Source organism: Carcharhinus amblyrhynchos, chromosome 6 (genome assembly GCF_965287045.1).
Source record: "Carcharhinus amblyrhynchos chromosome 6, sCarAmb.v2.hapA, whole genome shotgun sequence".
In the NCBI taxonomy this organism is placed as follows: domain Eukaryota; kingdom Metazoa; phylum Chordata; class Chondrichthyes; order Carcharhiniformes; family Carcharhinidae; genus Carcharhinus; species Carcharhinus amblyrhynchos.
Genome location: NC_137329.1, coordinates 97,051,514 through 97,073,843, shown reverse-complemented (window position 1 = coordinate 97,073,843; position 22,330 = coordinate 97,051,514). Strand labels below are relative to the sequence as shown.

The 22,330-nt window shown below is 43.5% G+C and overlaps 2 protein-coding genes across 2 annotated transcripts in view; one reads left to right on the top strand and one right to left on the bottom strand.

Moving 5' to 3' along the window:
- Positions 1-2,397, bottom strand: part of mrps35 (mitochondrial ribosomal protein S35) — a 32,075-nt gene extending 29,678 nt beyond the window's left edge. The window contains exon 1 of the mRNA XM_080191028.1: positions 2,245-2,397. Within this exon, the coding sequence (XP_080047154.1) occupies positions 2,245-2,359 (115 nt within the window). The 5' untranslated portion in view covers positions 2,360-2,397. The remainder of the gene's footprint in view (positions 1-2,244) is intronic.
- A 17,277-nt stretch (positions 2,398-19,674) lies between these two features.
- The window catches only part of kcnq1.2 (potassium voltage-gated channel, KQT-like subfamily, member 1.2), a 483,492-nt gene continuing 480,836 nt past the window's right edge, over positions 19,675-22,330 (top strand). Inside the window, exon 1 of the mRNA XM_080191027.1 lies at positions 19,675-20,232. Coding sequence (XP_080047153.1) covers positions 19,823-20,232 — 410 coding nt within the window. The 5' untranslated portion in view covers positions 19,675-19,822. The remainder of the gene's footprint in view (positions 20,233-22,330) is intronic.

The following is a 22,330-nucleotide window of genomic DNA, read 5'->3' as shown; positions in this document are numbered from 1 at the left end:
AGGAGCAGGAGTAGGCCATCCAGCCCCTCGAGCCTGCCCCGCCATTCAATTAGATCATGGCTGATCTGTCGTGGCTCAGTTCCACATTCCCGCCCTCTCCCCATAACCCTTAATCCCCTCGCTTATCAAAAACCCATCAACCCGCGTCTTAAAAATATTTAGCGAGGCAGCCTCCACCACTTCAACGGGCAGAGAATTCCGGAGATTCACCACCCTTTGAGTGAAGAAGTTCCTCCTCAACTCCGTTCTAAACTGCTCCCCCCCACCCCCCTTTATCTTGAGGCTGTGCCCCCTAGTCCTACTGTCCTTTCTGAGCGGGAAGAGCCTCTCCACCTCTATCCTATCCATTCCATTCATCATCTTATATGTCTCAATGAGATCTCCCCTCATTCTTCTAAACTCTAACGAGTACAAGCCTAGTTTATTTAGCCTCTCCTTATAGCTCAACCCCCTCAACTCCGGTATCAGCCTAGTAAACCTCCTCTGCACTCCCTCCAAGGCCAAAATATCCTTGCGTAAGTACGGCGACCAAAACTGCACACAGTACTCCAGCTGCGGCCTCACCAATGCCTTATACAGCTGCAGCAAGACCTCCCTACTTTTATATTCAATCCCCCTCGCTATGAAGGCCAGCATCCCATTCGCCTTCCTGACCACCTGCTGCACCTGCAGGCTGGGTTTTTGCGACTCACGCACAAGGACCCCGAGGTCCCTCTGCACTGTCGCCTGCTGCAGTTTTTCGCCCCATAAGTAATAGTCCTTCCTACCATTATTCCTACCAAAGTGGACCACCTCGCACTTGCCAACATTAAATTTAAATTTAACATTAAATTGTAGTCCATGATTTTTCTGGCTTGACTGGATGGCTGATTCAAACTTCCCTTTCTCCCAGCCTCGAGCTGTTTTAGGAGTCTGCCTTACACAATACCACAAATCAGCTCAACATCTCTCCTTACATATCCTTTTCTCCTTTCATCCTTAATTCCATTCATTAGTATCAGCACTCCTTTGAACTTAAACTTTTCCAAAAGATAAAAAAAAATTCATGTCTTTCCTACTGCCCCCTGGATTTCAAATACATTGCAAGACACCACCTGACAGAGAGGATACCCTTTTTCTAACTATGTTATCAGAACATTTCACCAGCTTGAAAACCGCGAGTCAAATCTTTATCTTAGTTACTTCAAAAAAAAGTTTTTTTTTCACCTCTTCTCATAATGGAAGTCTCTCATCATTCTGGGAAACCTCCCATGCCTTTTCGAAGGTCTATACTACCTGCCTGAAGTGTGTGCTGTGAACTGCACTCATAGTCCTGCTGAGGGCTATCCAATGACTTGTAAAGTTCTAGCATAACTGCTTTACTTTTATATATGTTATTTATAAACCCAAGTATTTTCTTAAAGCAACATAAATTAATCCTGCCAACTTTAAGGATTGGTGTACATGGACACACTTTTCAAAACTGCACTATTTACAGCATCCTTTCTTTCCACTTTAGTCCGAGCATGGACTGATTGGGCTGAATCGTCTGTTTCTGTGCCATATTTCCTTTGCAGTCCTCTCAAAATATATTAACTCACCCATTTCCCCATCCATCATACTTTTTGATCACTCCACCATCCAATTTATGCCATTCTGAAGTTTACTACCTGAAACTTGATATTTGTACAGAGGGACAAAGATCAGACATGGTTTTTTTCAATAATCTTACAAGGGATTATATAGCCCACACTGAAAATTAACTCACTTAAGAAACTCTACTAGTTATATGAATTCATCTACCAGCCATACCACATAATCTTGGTTATATCACACGCCATTCTCATGCCCGTCAGCACGGAGTGTACTCCTGAACCTTCAGTTTCTTAAGTTTTTTTCATTACATATCTAATAATGTGAATGAAGTCGCTTAGAATTAATAGGAACGGGTTGTATAAGTTGCTTTGATCCATACCTAGTGCTCCACCGTTTGAGGTCAACGACTAAAGTTTCAGAACTTCTTGTGGCTGGGCAAGTCACTACTGAAGCCCAGCCCACCTGAAACACAGCTCGAGCTATGTTGCTTCCTTGTGCAAACACAAGATTAGCAAACAATTGAGATCTGAATTATTCACATCCCCTTGGACCCTTGTCCTCGTTAGTAAAGTTTGCAGACCTAACCCCGGTTCTCTCCTCAGTGAGTCAGTGAACAAGGCCTGGCTATCTCCAGAGACAGCCACCCTCTACAAGCCTGCCTCACATTACCTTCGGTCGGTGAAAGTGGCGTAGAGTACAAAGCAGCGCCTATCAGACGCGCATCCACGCGGTTCCGCACCGTTAATGATCTCAAACAACATCGGGTTACCACCACTGCCGCCATCGCCGGCTCCTCCAGTGACCCACAATGCAACGGGCGCTGCAACCATCAACGACTCCTTCTGTAGACCACAATGCACTCGGCGCTGCATCCATCACCATCTCTTCCAGTAGCCCACAATGCAATGAGGCTGCAACCATCGCAGCTTCCTCAAATAACCCACAATGCAGTGGGTACTGCCAGCATTATCCCGTCCTCCAATAGCCCACAGTACAGAGGCTGTTATTGTAAGCACTGTATGTTGCAGTGGGTCACATTGGATTTGTTGTTGATCAAGTTAAGATTCTCAACAGGAAAGAAACTCAACCAAAACTGTGCTTCCCAAATTAACCTCTGCGCATTATATTTTATTATTTCCTTCAAAGATTTTACTAATTCCCTTCCTCTCCAATTTTAGGCACCTTTTTTTGCTGTGATAACAATTCGGTTGACATCCAAGTTGCCCTTCAGTCAGCCAATTAACCAAGAAAAGTATCAGAGATGTGCGTAATCGAGTTTTCACCCAATATCCCCACACACACATCCATGGTTTTGTGCATTTAACCTCCAAGATCTGCATGGGAAATCACTAATTGACCCCCCCCCCCCCCAGTTGGGTTTGTTGAATATGAACCCCCGGGAACTGGTAAAAGGGAGTGTCTGGACTGAGTACCCAAGAAGGGAGGTCCAGACAGAGTACTTCCCCCTTTCCCCTCCGGCCAAACATCCCTAAGGTGTAAGCCCCAGACATAAGTACCTCCAGAGGGTTGTCCCCACTGGCAGGGTGAAAACGCAATAGGCAATGCCCTGGAGATAACAGATTAGCTCAAATGTTTATTTTTTAGTGTAATAGAGTTATACTATTATTACTTATTGGTTTATAATTTATGGGGTGCATTTAGAGAGCAACGCCCTGGAAAAATAACTCATAATGAACCCTTTCTTAATGAAAGGTAGTACTTAGTTGTTATTGGTAAATGGATGACATTAGCCATCGGTATTGTTGAATAGTGTAACTTTTGCATTTGTATTTTGCAATTGTTTTGTAATAATTATTTTGTAATAAAATATATCCCTGGGAACTGGTACCAACCAGGTAGAGCTCATATACGGATCCTGTATAAAGCATGACCTCAAGAGGGTCCATTAACCTTTCAATCCTGCTTGTGGTTATTGTTTATTTTTGTTTTGTGCAACAAAAGCACAGATACTTCATAGCCGACTCCTGGAGTTATGATGCACTTTTAAAAGAGATTACAAGATAGCAATTCAAGAGCAGAAATTCTGTCAGAGATTTTCTTTCCATAGCCCACTGAACATGAAGGCCAATCGAGATCCTTTGAATTGCTGAGCTAGACGAGCAAACACAGCACTGATCTGAACAGAGTACAGGGCATTTCTGATCTGCACACTGCATAGTAAATGTAACAGAGTGCCACCTCAGACCAAGACACTGACCTAGGGCTCCCCACCACGACTGCCAGGGTTTCTCACACTGTTGGCAGCAGCTGCTAATTTGTACTTTCCCTTTTATCCCTTGGCCTCCATCTTATCCACAATTGCAACCTTTCTTACATGGTTGGTGCTAGCTTCCCGCCCCAGCTGCCAATCTCGTTTCAGACTTTTCAGCAACAGAACACAGCAAAATGCTGAGATTGTAGGGCTCCCTCACAAGATTACCTGAAAGGCACCATTCTATTGAGATGTTTCTCATGCTCAATTTGCACAAATATGCATGCTTGTTTGAGACCGACAACAGTATGAGTCAAAGAACAAAAACAGCCCAGGAAACAGGCCCTTCGGCCCAACGAGCCCGCGCTGCCATTTTAACATTACCAGTCCCCCCCTCCACCCGTGACCCTTATTATTGTTTTATGGCATTCCACATTGAAGGAAACTAATTTAGGGACAATTTATTACTTCCAATCAGCCTAATAGCACATCTTTGGGGTGTGCGAGGAAACTGGAGCACCCGGAGAAAACCCACGCAAGCACAGGGAGAACGCGCAAACTCCCACAGACACTGGCCCAAATCCATGTGTCTGCACAGCAAACAGTGATAGTCACTGAGCTGTCGTGTTGCCCAGCATCCGGTCCAGTTTAAGCACACCCTAATGACATGAAGCACTAGGCCACTCTCGAACATTCAAGAGCAGCCCAACTACGACCCATCGCGTGTATGCCCCTCGTTGGACAACAAGGCAGACCGACTTAAAACCTGTGAATTAAAAGAAGATGGGTAATGCAGCATGGTAGTTCTGGCTATTGTCAACAAAGATTGGCTCACCTGGGACTGGATTTTGAGCTCCCACCTAGGCCTGGCAAGGAGGTGGGTGGGAGCTAAAAATAGTTCCGCTGGTGTGTACCAGTTCCATTCCGATTCCAGCATTTTTGAGGAGGTGGGTTGGAGGGACAGCAGGGCTACCTGCTTGCAAATGGTCGGTAGCCAAGATGGCTTGCTGAGAGCCTACTGAGTCCAATTAAACTGGCATCGATGCATTACCTCCACTGAGGCAAATAAGAGCAAAATCAGGAGAGAATATCCCAGTACTAAAGTGTAAGTATTTTGCAGGATAGTAAAATAGTTGATTGTGTGAATGAGGTGAGATAGAGGCTGGTCACATATCACATTTCACGGCAGCAGAATTTTCTCCAACCTTGCTGCAGCAAAAGCATGACGTGAACAGCGGGTAAGATCGTACCCAAGAATTGTAGTCACAATGATAGAGATCATTGGTGACATTGACTAATACAGTCTGTCTGCTATTATGAGTAGGCATGTAGGTGGGCTGGAGAAATTTGAATAAAGATTAATGAGAGTGGTTAGAAACTACTTGCGATGCAACAGCACAGTCTATAATCTTGGAGAGGAAAGAAAGGTTTGGATATTGTGGACTGGTCATGTGAATTTCTGTGGGCGTCGAAGGGCAGTTAAAAGTCAACCACATTGCTGTGGTCCAGAGTCAAATGTTAGATTAGGTAAGGATGGCAAATTTCCTTCCCTAAAGGATGTTGGCAAACCAGGCGGGTGTTTATGATGATCAGTGATAGTTGTCTTGGCCATTATTATTGAGATCAGCTTTATAACTCCAAGTTTATTAACTGAATTTGAATTCCACCGGCTGCCATGGTGGGATTTGTGCCCTTGTGAGCCTATCAGCAGCAAACATGGGAAATAATTAGCCTGTGATTGGAAGAGCAATTCCATGCAGATTTTTCCATTCAAACATACCTTTTGGACCAGCATTTTAAAAACTGGCTTTGGGGGTGCACAGGGGCAGCCTTGAAGGTTAGAGTCAGCCCTCGGGCCACATTTTGGACAAGTCTGTGCCAGAGTATCAGCTCTGGTCCTCCAACCATTGACTCTTATCCTCCAACCCCTGCTGCATCTCCATTCATGGATTCTGTCTCTGGAGGAGTAGCAAAGGTGGGAGGAAAGGAACTTTTGATCGGAGGAGTAGAAGAAACTCATGCACAAGAAAGACAAAATCTGTGATTGGAGAAGCACCTTTCTCCTTCTCACCCTGTAAGGTTGAGGGTTTTGAGGCACAAAACTTTCTAATTAAAAAAAATGATAAGCTCCGAACTTTTCTATAAATGATCTACAAAATAATGAGGGGCATAGAACAGCTAGATAATCAACATTTTTCCCCAAAGTTAGGGGAGTCTAAAAGTAGAGTATATAGGTTTAATGTGAGAGGGGAGAGATACAAAAGGGTCCAGAGAGACAATTTTTTCACACAAAAGGTGGTGAGTGTCTGGAACAAGCTGCCAAGAGTAGTACTGGAGGCAGGTACAATTTTGTCTTTTAAAAAGCATTTAGACAGCTACAGGGGTAAGATGGGTATTAAGTGATATGGGCCAAGTGTGGGCAATTGGGACTAGCTTAGTGGTTAAAAAAGGCAGCATGGACAAGTTGGGCTGAAGGGCCTGTTTCTATGCTGTATACTTATATGATTCTAACACTAGAGTTCTCCATTGTGCTTGACCTTCAAGATCTGAATAACTAGCAATTATAAATCAAGTAGAATTTATTAAGCAAGATTTTACTCATACTTAACAAGAAGCAGTGAAGACAACATATAAGTTTTTCATCTCTCAAGATCCCAGGAACCCTTGGTGTTGCCAGCGCTGGCAATGTCCTTCTTTCTTTATCTTTGAAGTGATTGTTAAACAGTGTCCAGAACAGTCACATCCCAGAAACCATGGTAACGCTGTGTCAAAGAGGATTACAATTTCTCAACTTCTATTTCCCAGTCTCCCATTCCTCCTTCCTTTTTTTGGAGAAGGTCCAAATTCATTCCCCCAATTGGCTATAGGACACAAATCATTTTGTGTCACCTCACCTTTGCAAAACCCGTGCTTTATGAGTCGTAGGCTCTAGCAATTTACATTCCATCATAAACAAATGCATAACACCTTCCAGCAACAGAGAAGCCATAATTAAAGTTACATTCTTTTGTCAATATATCTTAACCCAATCCCACACTAAACTATTACAATCAACAGTTAAGACAACTTCCTATCATAATATCAGAACACAAAGGTTTCCTTCTCTGGTGCAGATCAATTAAAGTAACGCATGGTTTGCTTAAATGTAGTGCCACCTTAACTCCCCAATGTTTTTAGCCATTCTTTCAAACTGATTTAAAGAAACAAACACATTATCAAATTGTGGCCATTCAGACAGCTTCAACTCAAAATTCAAAGGAGCTTTGTCAAAAAACAATTGATTTCCTATCCCCAACTAACTTGACTTAATTGTTCCAACAAAAAGTCAAATTTGAACCACTTCACTTTAAACTATGATTAAAGAATAAAATCCATAGATATTACAGATTCTAAAAATTAGTGGAATTTTCAAAATCTTATGACACCTCCATGCTCCTCCAGTCACTGCTATGCTAGCATTTCCCACTCTCAGCAACTGAAGGGTAAAAAATACTGACAATTGCTGAGAGCAGGAAAGATCTTTGGTAGCATTGTGGTTGAATTGTTTTTTAAAAAAATCTGATTTCATATACATCAGACATTAAGGGGCCCAAATCACTCATAGCCATCACATTTCTCTAAATAGTTTCTTCAAAACCTCTAATGCTCCTCTTACTATCCCTCACAAACTTTTCCTGGAATTTCATTTTTGCAGGTCTTATACTTTCTTTACCCCCTTTGCTGTTCTTTAAACCAGTCCCGGTCTGTTGGATTTCTATTGCTCTTTATTTGTAAAAGTTTTTTTCTTTTAGTTTGCTAATATCTCACACTTCTTCTGTTGACTGAAGTTGTTTAATTATACAAGTGAACGTCTTTTCCTTCAAAGAGCATTTCACAGAATACAAGTTTGTACAAATTCCTGAAGGAAAGTGCTTTACTTGTATAATTAAACAACCTTGGTCAACAGGGAAGTCAGATATTATAAATCACCTCACACTATATGTAGTTTTATCCATTATTAATTCAGTTCAGTCTTTGTGGCCATCTCTTGAAAATCAGCCCTACCCAAATTCAAACATTAGTTCACGAATCACTCAATCTTTCTTAGCCACAACCATCTGGTCCAGAGTTAAGAGAACTCTGGCATGCATTCATACAATATATTTATTCAAAAAGGTATATACTCAACATTAATCACAAAAATAAAAATCTTCTATATACAATTGATCACACCTCTAAAACCAATTGGGTAAATCAGACAAATATTCCTAAATATAGTTTTGACATTTCACTAAGCTTAATCATACTAAAGCTCGGAGTAAGTCGAATCATAGGTAAACATTAATGAAAAAGTGAGGTCTAAGCAAGGATCCTTTGACGGTAGCAATTGAGAAGATTATCCTGCTGAATTGAGGACATCTGCTCCTTATATAGAACACATTGCGTGCCATACAGACAAATATATGCATTAATTTTCCTTATATTCATATGCTGGCCTGTACTTTCACAGATACATTTTGCACATGCTATATTCATGTGTGCACCTATTTAAAGAATAGAATGTTTTGAGTAGAGGGAATAATAGAAATAAAACTATCCTTTCTGAACTGAAGTATTGCTGATTGCATATTCTTCCATTCAGTATAATCTTTGTAATGCTGTGAGACTACAGCCTCCACACTGTTACAAAATAATTCTGCATTCAATAACAATTTTGCAAAGCTGACATTGGCATTTCAACTTTTTTTTACAATATTTTAATTTTAAAGACATTTATTAACACATGATCTCATTAAATAATTAGCATTAAATAGATTAGTTTTTATATTTGTTTCTACTTCAGTTTGAATATTACAAATTTCAACTGCTTGGCAAAAGCATGGTGATGAACAATTTTGCAAAAGCACTTTCAGTGATTTGATTAGTTCAGCTCGTTTTTAAATTATTTTCTATATTCACAGGTCTTTCCGACTGACATTGAGGATTGTTTGCAAACTAGTTTTTAACTGACACTTCTATAATCACATTCTGCATCATTGGTTTTTAAAAGCCTAGTCTTTTCTCCTTAGAGAGACGAAGGATGAGAGGTGACCTGATAGAGGTGTATAAAATGTTGAGAGGTATTGATCGAGTGGATTCTCAGAGGCTTTTTCCTAGGGCTGAAATGGCTGCCACAAGAGGACACAGGTTTAGGGTGCTGGGGAGTAGGTACAGAGGAGATGTCAGGGGTAAATTTTTCACTCATAAGGTGGTGGGTGCATGAAATCGGCTGCTGGCGGTGGTGTTGGAGGCGGATTCAATAGGGTCTTTTAAGAGACTTTTGGAGAAGTACATGGGGCTTAGTAAGATAGAGGTATCTTAGTAAGATATGTTTGGTGCAACTTGTAGGCCGAAGGGCCTGTCTGTGCTATAGTTTTTCTATGTTCTATGTTCTATATTATCCATCCGTTCAGTTCTAAAGTTACTTTGAGTGACAATAATAAGGTGTAGTTGTGAAAGTGTCATAGAAAAGGCATGGGAACAAGAAATAAAAGCTTAAGTTGTGCACATGGCAAAAAACTTTGAACTTTTTACCAATTGGCAGTTCTCCCACAAACCTTGGGAGATGATGGCACAGTAGGAAGATCATTGAGTGCGATGTGGGAGAAAAACATTTGATGGTTGGACAAGCAGCGAACGACAGCAGCGGTGAGTTCAGGATGTGAGGAGCCAAAAGCTGGGAAGCCGAGGAGCAGGGTCTTTGTAGCCAAGGGCACGGGAACTGAGGAATGGGGCCTAGGTAATCCAGGAACAGAGCCAGTGAGCCGAAGGTTGGTAGGCAAGGAATGGTGTCGGGGAGCCGAGGGTTGGGAAGTCAAGGATCAGGAGGAGAGGTGCCAGAGTGTGGGGGATAGAAAGCAGAGGGGTGTGGGACCTGGGGAACAAAGGTGCCAGAATGCACAGGTGCTGGGGAGTGAGACCCATTGGCATCTGAGTGGGTGAATGACTGGAGAACGTGTGAGTGTGTGTGAGAGAGTGTGAGGGGGAGAGAGAGGATGTGTGAGGGGGAGAGAGAGAGTATGAAGGAGACAAGAGAGAGAGTGTGTTAGGGGTAAAAAAGTGTTTGGGGGTTAAAAGACTGTGGGAGGGTATGGGGTGACGAGTGTGTGTGGAGGCAGATAGAATGTTGGGGTTAAGCGAGTGTGTGGGAGGGGGTGAGGGTCAGGTGTTAAGGGAGTGTGGACAGTTTTTTGTCTTTCTCCAATATCTGTTCCTATAATACATATGATTTGCATTATTGGCTCTGCTTAGTTTGCTTTTGAATTTTTAATATGAATGTGGCTTTGGAGCCATAGCAGCACGAACAGATCTTTATGTCTCTCTTACTATGCAAACTGATGCTCTTACCAAAAACTGCAATTCATAATTTCACAGACTTACAGTAGAGAATGCGTCATCTTCTGCTCAACCTCATGATAGAGGTTGCCCTTCCCAGCCTGCTGGGATCTGAGCCCATGGGGCCCAAAGTCCAATCTCCCAGAGAGGTGGTTCCCTCTTCCCCAACAAAGTGGATCTCCGGCAGTGGTGCCGGTGAGGAAGGGCTGCAGCAGCAATGAGGAACCAAGTCTGGGCAAGATGGAGAAATCCAGGTAAGAGGAGGATGGAGAAGGAAGAGGGCTTGAATGAGTGGGTTTGGGTGGGAAGGAAGGAAGAGAAGAATGAGTGAAGGAAGATGGGATTGGAAGAGGGATTGCAGAGTGTGTGGGGAAGGTGGTAGGCTGGGAACAGGTTGTGTGAGTCTATGTTAGCTGAAATGAGTAGATTACAATGTGGTTGGAGAGAAAGGATCTTCACTGAGTCATCTGCCACATTGAATATAGCATTTATTGCCCTGGGGAAAGAGGTATGAATTAAATGGGGTCACATTGGAAAATAGTTTGCAAGCCATATTGTGTTGTTAGAACATAGAACATAGAATATTACAGTGCAGTACAGGCCCTTCGGCCCTCGATGTTGCGCCAACCTGTGAAACCAATCTAAAGCCCAGCTAACCTGCACTATTCCAATATCATCCATACGCTTATCCAATGACCATTTAAATACCCTTAAAATTGGCAAGTCCACTACTATTGTAGGCAGGGCTTTCCACACCCTTACTACTTTCTGAGTAAAGAACCTCCCTCTGACATCTGTCCAATATCTATCACCCTCAATTTAAAGCTATGTCCCCTCATACTAACCATCTCTGTCCGAGGAAAAAGGCTCACGCTGTCCATCCTTTCTAATCTTCTGATCATCTTACATGCTTCTATTAAGTCACCTCTTAACCTTGTCTCTGACAAAAACAGCCTCAAGTCCCTCAGCCTTTCTTCATAAGACTTACCCACCATACCAGGCAACATCCTAGTAAATTTCCTCTGCACCCTTTCTAATGCCTCCACATCCTTCCTCTAATGCGGTGACCAGAACAGCACGCATTAATCCAAGTGCGGCCGCACCAGAGTTTTGTACAGCTGGAACATGACCTCATGGCTCCAGAACTCAATCCCTCTACCAATAAAAGTTAACACACTCTACACCTTCTTAACAACCCTATCAACCTGGGTGCTAACTATCAGGGATCTATGCACATGGACACCGAGATCCCTCTGCTCATCCACACTACCAAGTAACTTACCATTAGTTCAGTACTCAGTATTCCTGTTACCATTTCCAAAGTGAATCTCTTCACACTTTCTGCATTAAATTCCATTTGCCACCTCTCAGCCCAGCTCTGCAGCTTATCTATGTGCCTCTGTAACCTGCAACATCCTTCTGCACCGCCCACAACTCCACCGACTTTAGTGTCATCCGCAAATTTACTAATCCATTCTTCTACGCCCTCATCCAGGTCATTTATAAAAATGACAAACAGCAGTTGCCCCAAAACAGATCCTTGCGGTACACCACGAGTAACTGAACTCCAGGATGAACATTTCCCATCACCCTCTGTCTTCTTACAGCTAGCCAATTTCTGATCCAAACATCTAAATCACCCTCAACCCCATGCCTTTGTATCTTCTGCAAAAGCTTACCATGGGGAACCTTATTAAACACTTTACCGAAATCCATATGCACCACATCTACTGCTTTACCCTCATCCACCTCTTTGGTCACCTTTTCAAAGAACTCAATAAGGTTTGTGAGGCACGACCTACCCTTCAGAAAACCGTGTTGACTATCCCTAATCAAACTATTCCTTTCTAGGTGATTATAAATCCTGTTTCTTATAATCCTTTCCAAAACTCTGTCCACAACAGAAGTAAGGCTCACTGGTCTTTAATTACCAGGGTTAACTCTACTCCCTTTCTTGAACAAGCGAATAACATTTGCTATCCTCCAGTCCTCTGGCACTATTCCTGATGACAATGACGACCTAAAGATCAAAGCCAAAGGCTCAGCAATCTCCTCCCTAGCCTCCCAGAGAATCCTAGGATAAATCCCATCCGGCCTAGGGGACTTACCTATTTTCAGACTTTCCAGAATTGCTAACACCTCCTCCTTATGAACCTCAATCCCGTCTAATCTAATAGCCTGTATCGCAGTATTCTCCTCAACAATATTGTCTTTTTCCTGTGTGAATACTGATGAAAAATATTCATTTAGCATCTCTTCTATCTCTTCGGACTCCATGCATAGCTTCCCACTACTGTCCTTGACTGGCCCTAATCTTACCCTAGTCATTCTTTTATTCCTGACATACCTATAGAAAGCTTTAGGGTTTTCCTTGATCCTACCTGCCAAAGACTTCTCACGTCCCCTTCTGGCCCTTCTTAGTTCTCTCTTTAGGTCCTTCCTGGCTAACTTGTAACTCTCAAGCACCCTAACTGAGCCTTCAGGTCTCATTTTGACACAAGTCTCCTTTTTCCTCTTCACAAGCGATTCAACTTATTTAGTAAGCCACAGTTCCCTCGCTCGACTTCCTCCCTGCCTGACAGATACATACTTAGTATGGACCTTATCCTGTATTACATTCACTAACTGCATTGAGTGCTGAGATAACTTTTGGTGATTACATGTATTCATCAACAGTCTTGGTGGTCCAATTCTTTTCGCGTAATAAGGCAGACTTTTGTCTGTTTCCATTGCTAGTAATTCTTGGAACACTAGGGGATTATAGCTCCAGAGTCACCACTCCATATCAAACATGTTTAAACAGGAGTCTCTCCTACTCTTACCAATAACCATTGGTGTGTTGGAAGGATGTGCAGGTTGACGCACTCATGCTGTTTGACCATATTATGAGTGCACCTTCCTTGGCCATCAAGTCCTGGAGTGGGACTCAAACCTGGAGCTTCTGGGTCAGAGGTGGGTACGCTACCCACTGCGCCACAAAATCCCTCAAATTGGTTCACAGTTAGGATGGTAATAGAAAGTAAACAAAGGGGAAACTAATGTTTTTTACCACTTAAAGTTTAACTATACTTTGAAGTGATCTGATCACAAAAAGTACTACAATTACATAATTACTTGCCACAAATATGTCAGACGTTTTTGGCTTCAGCCACAAATTTTTAGACTTCTTAGCCTTTGGTCACTCTCACCCCTGCATGTAAGAGACTGTTAAAAATGAGAGCACATAAATTGTAAGTAACATATTGGCTTAGATTGGGAATTGGTTCATCTAAAACAACTTCAATCTGGAAAACCAAATATTGTTGTAATGTAATTTGATTAATGTGTTAAACCAAATCCAGAGACAATGGCCAGAGATTATCACTCCCCAAACGGTGAGATCTTAGGCAGGGTGGAGCATAAAATTGAAGGGACAGGATTCCCTCTGGGTTCCTGCCCACCCCAGCCATACTATGATTTTATACTGGAATGGGCAAGGACTTGGACAGAAGAATCACTCTTACCTCAGTTGACACCTTTAGGTGGCCAGTTATCGGTCATTTCAGGGCTATTTCCTCAATTTTTGGCTGAAGGAAAGATTGAATCTGCTGGGGGAAGGCCAAAAATCAACACGGTTGGATCTCAGGTCAGAAAGGAGGTCACCTGCATTAGAAGGCCGCTCATGAGGTCAGGTGCGCCCTCTCCCATACTGCAGATCCGGTGGCCTCCTCCCATAGCCTCTCTGCTGAGACCTTGATCGCTTCCATTGTCCCACCCCCTGTCCCCCTAGGGCCTCTTCTACTCTCCCTGTGCTGGGACCCCTCAACTTAACTGGACCTGTGCCCGGACTTCTTCTGTCCACTGTTGCTGCAGTCTCTGGCCAGCTGCTGGACAATCAGGTTGGCTGGCAGCTCTCTAAGATGGGACTTATCATAGAAGAATCATAGAAATCCTACAGTGCAGAAAGAGGCCATTCGATCCATCAAGTCTGCACTGATCACAATCCCACCAGGCCCTATCCCCATATCCCTACATATTTACCCGCTAATCCCTCTAACCTACACATCTCAGGACGCTAAGGAGCAATTTTTTTAACTTGGTCAATCAACCTAACCCGCACATCTTTGGATGTGGGAGGACACCGGAGCACCCGGAGGAAACCCATGCAGACACGAGGAGAATGTGCAAACTCCACACAGACAGTGACCCAAGCCAAGAATTGAGCCCAGGTTCCTGGAGCTGTGAAGCAGCAGTGCTAACCACTGTGCTGCTGTGCCGCCCCTCAGGACTTCCTCCTGAGTGAAGGGCAGACAGAATTCCCATCTGCGGCCATTTAATGCCCATTCAAGCATGAAATAGCGGCAGGGTAGTTGGAGTTGGCAAACATGTGTTCCCTGCTGACTCTTCAGATGGTGGGAAGCGAAACCTGCCAACCAAAAGATTCAGGCTAATGTCTTTAAGCAATCGGTATGGAGAGAAATAAACACAATCTGATGCCCAATTTTTCTCTGATAGAAACATAACCTTCACCAATCCTTTCTATCCTGACTTTGTACAAATTGTTAAAGAAAAGTTGTAGGTCAGTTTTCAGTCTTTGCAATTGTGGCACAAAATGAGATAGCTGCTACAAAACATCAGATGCCCACTTGTCTACCATCATTGCTTATTGTCCCACATCCTTTCTCAAGACAATATTGGCTATGTTGGTTTACAATATGGTGACAAAATAAATCAACAAGCACAAATCAAGCACCCTGCAACCTACATTCTGCAGTTCAGCAAAAGTTAAACATCACAATCAGTTAAACTGTGTCCTGATATATTTCACTCTAAAGCATCTTGAGAAAGAGCAATTTTATCAATTTCACTACTTCTGGCTACAGTAAAATCATTATAAGTAAGAAGAAATTAGCAGCCCCAGTCATATATGATCAAACCAAATTCTACTGCTATGTATACACAACTAAGATATCTTACATTAAGAGGTAGGAGACAGAAGATAGCAATAACAGGTAGGTACTCAAATAGGCAGATGTGATTGTTGGTGTTCCCCAAGGATCTGCTCTGCAGTTGCAGCTTTTCACTATATTTATCACTGTTTTGGATGAAGGAATTGAGAGCCGTATACGTAAGTTTGCTGACAAACCAAGTTAGGTGGCATGGTAAATGGTCTAGATAGGAGCAGAAAGTTGCATGGAATCATTGATAGATGATGTGAGTGGGGAAAACTGGGGTGGGATTTTCCGGCCACACTTACCCCAAAACCAGAAAATCCCACCCGAGGTCAACAGACCTTTGCACGGTTGGCGCCCCACAATCGCTATGATTTCCATGGAGGGTGGGATGGGAAAATTTCCCCCCTATTTATTGGAAAACATGAAGTCATCCACTTTAGACTTGAGAAATTCAGATAGATCAGAATTTTTTTTTAAAATAGCAAAAAGTCAGAAACGGATAAGCAGAGAGATGGATCCAAATACAGAAATCAAGCTAGTGGACAAGTGCAAGAATAATTTAAAAGATTAATGGAATGTTGTTCTGTATTTCAAGAGGACTACAATAGAGAAGTTACATCAGAGCTGTGCAGAACTCTGGTTAGGCCTTATCTGGAGTATTAGACCCAGTTCTGGGCAACAAACCTCAACAAAAGTATGTATGGCCCACTGTGGGTAGAGGAGGTGGATTCACAAGAAAAACATTGGGATTACAGTGATTAAAATATAAGAACTGGATGCCATGATTGACCTTGTAATCTCTTGAATATAGAAGATTAAAGAGTCATCTAACTGAGGTGTTGAAGATGATGAAGCATTTTGCCAGAGTGGATAGAGAAAAACTATTTCCTCTGATGGGAAACTCCACAATAAGAAGGATAACATTAAAATTAGATTTAGGCTATGCAGGGTGATTCCAAAGTACGTCTTTTCAAAAAGACAAGTGGAGATCAAAAACACTTTCTGGATCCTAAAAAGTTGTAAATGTGAGGTCAGGTGAACATTTCAAAACTGAAACTCGTAGACTTTTGTTATAGGCAAGTGTGTGAAGAGTTACAGAACAAAAATTGGATTAAAGGTATAGGTTAGCCATGATCTAATTGAATTGTGGAACAGGGTCAAGTAGCTGAAAGATTGTTGATCATATTCTCTTTTTTTCTCTGGTTTCTCCAGTATCTTTTTTCTGATTTATGCATGTCATGCTCCTGTATATTATGAACTTTCAGACAATACTTTTAAAATTTTGGACACAAACAATCTATCAAAATGGCCACTGCAAATCATGTGACTCTTAATATTAAGCATTCCAGACAGTCCTGAGTCTCAAGCAAGCACTTAATTATGTTTGGACATTAACAAGAAGCCGAGAAATTCGCACATCTAAGGATGGACCTAACAACAGAACTAGAGCATTTCTGCTTACTCATATTTCTGTCTCACCTTGAACAAAAGAAATATTGAAACTCAAGTTGGGTTAGATGTACGTGCAAGGGATCCCATTAAGCCTCCATGGTATATGATAGCTTCTCATTCAAACTGGACAGGATGAATTTTGAAGTGTCAAATGGCAACACAGGGGCAACACAGGGATTCTCCAGTCCCGCTGCTGTGAATGGAGATTTGGCTAAGTGCCAAATTCACTATTCTCGCTGGCAGCAGTAATGAAGCATGTGAGACTGGAGAATTCTGTTTAGGAAGTGTAATCTAAAGTCCACCTCACATTTTTTGAATTTGTACAAACCACATGATGAGCACTGCCGTGTTTTCTGTCTTTCAAAAAGACCAAAAGCTGCTTCCTTGGAGAGAGATCCATCAAAGTCCATCAGAGAAACATCAAACCAGCTGCAAGAAAACTTTGCAGCCAAGGTAGAATCATAGGATCCCTTCAGTACAGAAGGAGACCATTCGGCCCATCGAGTCTGCACTGACAACAATCCCTCCCAGGCCATATCCCCGTAATAGACAGGAAATTCTTGAAAGTGGGAGAAGTACCTGTTCCAGCTTCAATTTCCCACTCACCACCTCCCTCCCTGACTCTCTCACTCACCACTTCCCTCCCTGACGCTCCCACTCTCTACCTTCCCCCAGACCCTCCCACTCACCAGCTCTCTCAGTAACCCTCCCACTCACTGCCTCCCCTCCTGACTCTCCCACGCCATCAGCTTCCCCAATGCACCACCTTCCTCCCAAACCTGCCTGCTTATGGCCTGTCTTCCACTTGCTATGATCCTCCCCAACCTTCCTGCTCACCATTTTCCTGTTCCACCTCTCTCAATTTCTGCTCCACTTCTGAGCCCTCATTCACAGCGAGGGTTTGACTGAGGAAAACAACAAGCGGAAGAAAGTGGCAGAGGGAACTGGTGAATGGGAGGGCCAGTGATGGACGTGATGAGTGGGAGAGGTGGTGAACTGAAGAGTTGGCAGAGGTGTCAAGCTGGAGGCAGGGAGCAATGAGCTGGAAGTAAATTGATAAAAGTTAAAACTAAGTTATCAAGAGATAGTAAATGTACTTTGGAGCCATTTAGATCCAAGGCAGCCAGCAGGGGCATTGGATGGAATTACGATGAGGAGACTGTGGTGTAGTATTAATGTCATTGGACTATAATCCAGAAGTTTAGGGACTTGGGTTAAAGTCCCACCATGGCAACTGGTAGGATTTAGATTCAGCTAATTGGTCTGGAAGACAAAGTAATGGGGGACTATGAAGTTGTTTAAAAACCCATATAATGTGCTAATGTCCTGCAGGGAAGGAAATAATGTGATGATTCAGGCCTACAGCAATGTGGTTGACTCTGAACTGCCCTCTGAAATGGCTAACATGTCACTCAGTTCAAGGGGAATGAGGGATGGGTAACAAATGCTAGCCTTGCCAGCTTCACCCACATCCCACGAATGAAAAAAGAAAAACATCAGTAACTTGATAGTACAAACCTTGAACATTGTTTAATTCAAAAGGCACAATGTCTGAACAAGTCCTTTTTGCCCAGAGAGAGGTCCCTGCTTATGAATATATGTATCTTCTAGCAAGCATAAATTTGACACGTTGTTAACCAGACTAAGAATCTTTAATTGTTCATGTAATTCTTAGCACACTCACAATTGTTCAACAAGTGCGGCACATTCTTAGAATCATATTTATTATTAGACATCATGTTCTCAGTTTCGTAAGGACCAGTTGGTTGCATATGGTCAATACTCTGCCTATTGTGAATAGTCTTCTTCCCCACTCTCCCATTCAGTCCCTCCCTTCTGACACTCCTTCCACCTTCCTCCCTGACCTTTCTGCTCCGCACATCTCCAGTGCTGTTTGACATGATCTGCCAATACTTTGGGACATACAGCTCCGTACCTGTCATCAATGTATTAAGCTGTACTGCACTGGCTATGCCTGCAAAACTCAGCGTGGGGAACAATAGTTCCCGAGTGCATTCCCCATGGGAAAACCTTGAACAATCAAAGTTGACTTGCCAACAACCGGGCACCTCTTTAGCAGGCAGTATAAATTGTTTCTCCGGTTGAAATTTGGCATTCTTGCATCTGCTCTGACGAGTGCAAGACCACTTCGGGAAAAAAAGATGTTTTTATTGTAAAATTACAGGTCAGGATCGTAACCCACCCTTATTACATGTTTTCTTATGGGAAAGTGATTTACGTTTTAACACGTTTTCATTTGGAGCACATGTGGGGTGTTAAATGACGCTCATAGAATATAAGGAACTAAGCGATTTACACAAGTATCTAAACTCAGAGGGGCCAACGCTGAAGAAATGGGCGAAGCCAGATTTACGATAATAAGGAAGATTTCAAGTATCGCAATATTGAAGTACAGTAACTTCCGAGACCAAGAGGGGATGCAAGTTGCAGTGACAGATGTGCGAGCTGGGTGCTGTGAGGTGTGGCTCAGCACGCTGTCTCAGGAATCAGTTATGGTGCACCCTGTACATTGAGCAGCCCGCCCGCTCTGCCAGGAGCAAGTGGCTTTCAGCAGTTACCCACCGCCGGCTCCGGGCCACTCCTTCAACCGCAGCAGGTAAGGGAAGGGCAGTTCGGAGCGTGTGCTGATAAACCCATTCGAGCATTGCATGAATGAGAGAGCCCGAGATAGTGACAGATTGCAGCCCCGACTGAAGGAAGGTAACCTTTCAGTTCTTGACAGCGAAGGAAGATTCACCAGTCCGTTTAGCACAGGAGGCGGAACTATTTGAAAAGAAAGAATGGTCCTCTGCATCACTTCATGTGTACACTTCAGCATTCCATTCAATTTTTACTCTGATATTTGCAAACAAAATCGCGTCGAGTTAACTTTATTTAAAATGCATCTTGTTCAGGGCACCGGGAGAGAGACAATGAGTTGCGTGGGATTGAATGATTTAATATTAATACTTTCCACTAACTTCCCGTGCCTGACTTACGCGTAGATTGATTATCTAATTCCATCTCCTTACTAAGCAACCGGTTGTCTTTCACTTTTATTGGCGTTTCTCTCGATTGCTGGAAGCTGCGTTTGTTCTTTCATCCTTTTTTTAATCTGACTTTCTAGGGCATTGCGCTGTGATTTCCTCCAATCCAGTCCTGTAACGCTGTGTTAACAGCAGAGACACACACACACACACATGCAGTGACCGCAGTGGCTATCCCGTGGGATGGATGGTGCAATTCCTCGCCTGAACTGACAGTTCCACCGGGAGTCGAGGTTGGGAAGACCGGGATGTCGTACCTCAACGGCGCATCGGTTGGATTCCCCATGCACAACCTCCAGGAGCAAGTGCAAAGCTCGAGTTCCCAACTGTTGACTGTCAACGGGAACCGAAAAGCCCCAGCGTTTTTAGGAGTGGCTGAGGATGTGGCTGACACTTGCTACTCTCCAGTTTCACTTGAGCAAGAAGATGTCGTGGTTAATAATGGATCAAGCGTTGCTTGCAATCCGGAGGCGGCGGATTCTCCGGATTCAACTCTCCCCATGCATAATGCATCTATGGCCGCCTCGGAGACGCGCAAGAACAGCACGTCCACTCGGTTTTACCGTCCTTACATGACCAAGACTAGCATGCAGGGAGATGTGTACAACTTCTTAGAAAGACCCAGCGGCTGGAAATGCTTTATGTATCATTTCGCGGTGTAAGTATCGGCACAAAAGCACATCTGTGCACGGTTTGATGTTGAATAGGGAGTGTTCGAGGCAGTTGCTTCCCAACAGCGGGTCCCCTGCCAGGATAAAACATGTGCTCTGGGAATTGGTAACAGTAGTAACAAAACCAAACATTGAAGCTCTTAACTGCGAATCGTCAAAATAAGCTTGGCCACAAATTTAATACAATGTGTAAACTTTTTGGAGTTATAGGAGTAAGGGATTTTCTCAGTGTGAATGTAAGCCTACTTGTGACTAATAGATAATTCTAAGCGTTCTGAATAATAAGCCAGTTGGGTACCTATCTCACCCTAACCTCCGGCTACAATGTTACAACTCGTTGCAATGTAAGCTTTCGTGCAAATAACTGTATCGTTTGAATGTCCAGTTCTTGACAGAAAATTGTCTTCTTTGACGATTGTTATGTAACTGATTTCCCTGCGTCAAAATGAGGCGTTGCCTGAAGCACTCTTGTCCTATCTGTGATGTTTAATGTAGGCGTTTTCCTTCCCGCCACCCTCTTCCGAAAGTTTTTGTTTAGCTGTATAGTGTGCCGGCTAAGAGGAATCAATGATCACCGTGTTTTCCACCTATGGAAACGACTTTTCCTGACTGTAGGTTGAACCTAAGCGTTTGTTAAATTGGAAACTATCTTTTTTTCCAGTCCGAACTTCTAAACGATAGTCTGAAATGTTTAATGGAAACTCCGGATTAATAATTTTAGTTCAGTTCAGAACTGACCTGCGGGACCCATGCGCTCATGACAGGGTCTGTCCATACCTCTTTAAATAGTAGCGTGTGGATGAGTTGTTATAAAGAGTATCAACGCTTTATTTATGCCTATTAAAATAACAATTTAATTTCCAGCAGCCTGCTGCTTACCGGATCTCAGCGAGAACAAAGGAATCACCTTACCAGTCACCTGATAAATCCCATTATGAGGATGACTCAGACCTACAGCAATTTGCATCTCCAGTCCCAAGTCATTTGAGTACATTTACTGAGTCTTTTGATGATCTCTGGAACATTACTGTTTTAATCCAAAAGTCCTTGGCTGGAATTTTGACCAGGCGTTTGGCAGTGGATTGGGAAGTGGACAGGCTGGCACAGGAAGGTGTGGAAGAATGCCCGCCATCCTCCCACCCGCCATTTTTACCAGTGGGAGGAAAGGGAACAGATGTAGCGCCCACTAAGAGCTCCCTTACACGGTTGTGGGCCACTTCCCACGTCCATGGACACCTTGCCTACGCAGGAGGTTTGCCACTGGTTAGGGAAACTGTAATGGAACCCGGCAGCTCCAAGGAACACTTCCTCGGCACTCCATGGCCCCAGGGCAGTGGCACCACCTGCCCTCAGGGAGTGACCTCCATCTCCGCCCTGTTACCTTTCTGCCCAGCAACCCCACATAGCCCTCAAGTTGGTGCCTCACTATTGAAAACTACTTAGCTCCCGGCCCTCTTGAAGCACTTGGGATTGGTAGCCGCTGTTCATTAGGGACAGGGGATCCGGATGCACTGCCAGGAATAACCCACTCTCGGCTCCGCCGCTGGCTGAACAGTAGCACAGTGGTTAGCACTGCTGCTTCACAGCTCTGGGGATGTGGGTTCAATTCCCGGCTCGGGTCACTGTCTGTGTGGAGTTTGCACATTCTCCTCGTGTCTGCGTGGGTTTCCTCCAGGTACTCCGGTTTCCTCCCACAGTCCAAAGATGTGCAGGTTAGGTTGATTGGCCATGCTAAAATTGCCCCTTAGTGTCCTGGGATGTGTAGGTTAGAGGGATTAGCGGGAAAATGTGTAGGGATATGGGGATAGGGCCTGGGTGAGATTGTGGTCGGTGCAGACTCGATGGGCTGAAGGGCCTGTTTCTGCACTGTAGGGTTCTATGTTCTGAAGCAGGATTGCTCCTGTTTTTGACCCTGACAGCAGAATTATTGTGGCACAATTCTGGCCCTTGTTGTGGCTCGATCTTTAGTAGAAATATGTTTTAGAAACAGAAATTTTATCCCATCCTGACTGATATCTGGGTATGAGGATACTGAAAGCACTGCTTAACTATGAGACATGGCCGTATTCTGGGAGGCATTGGAAA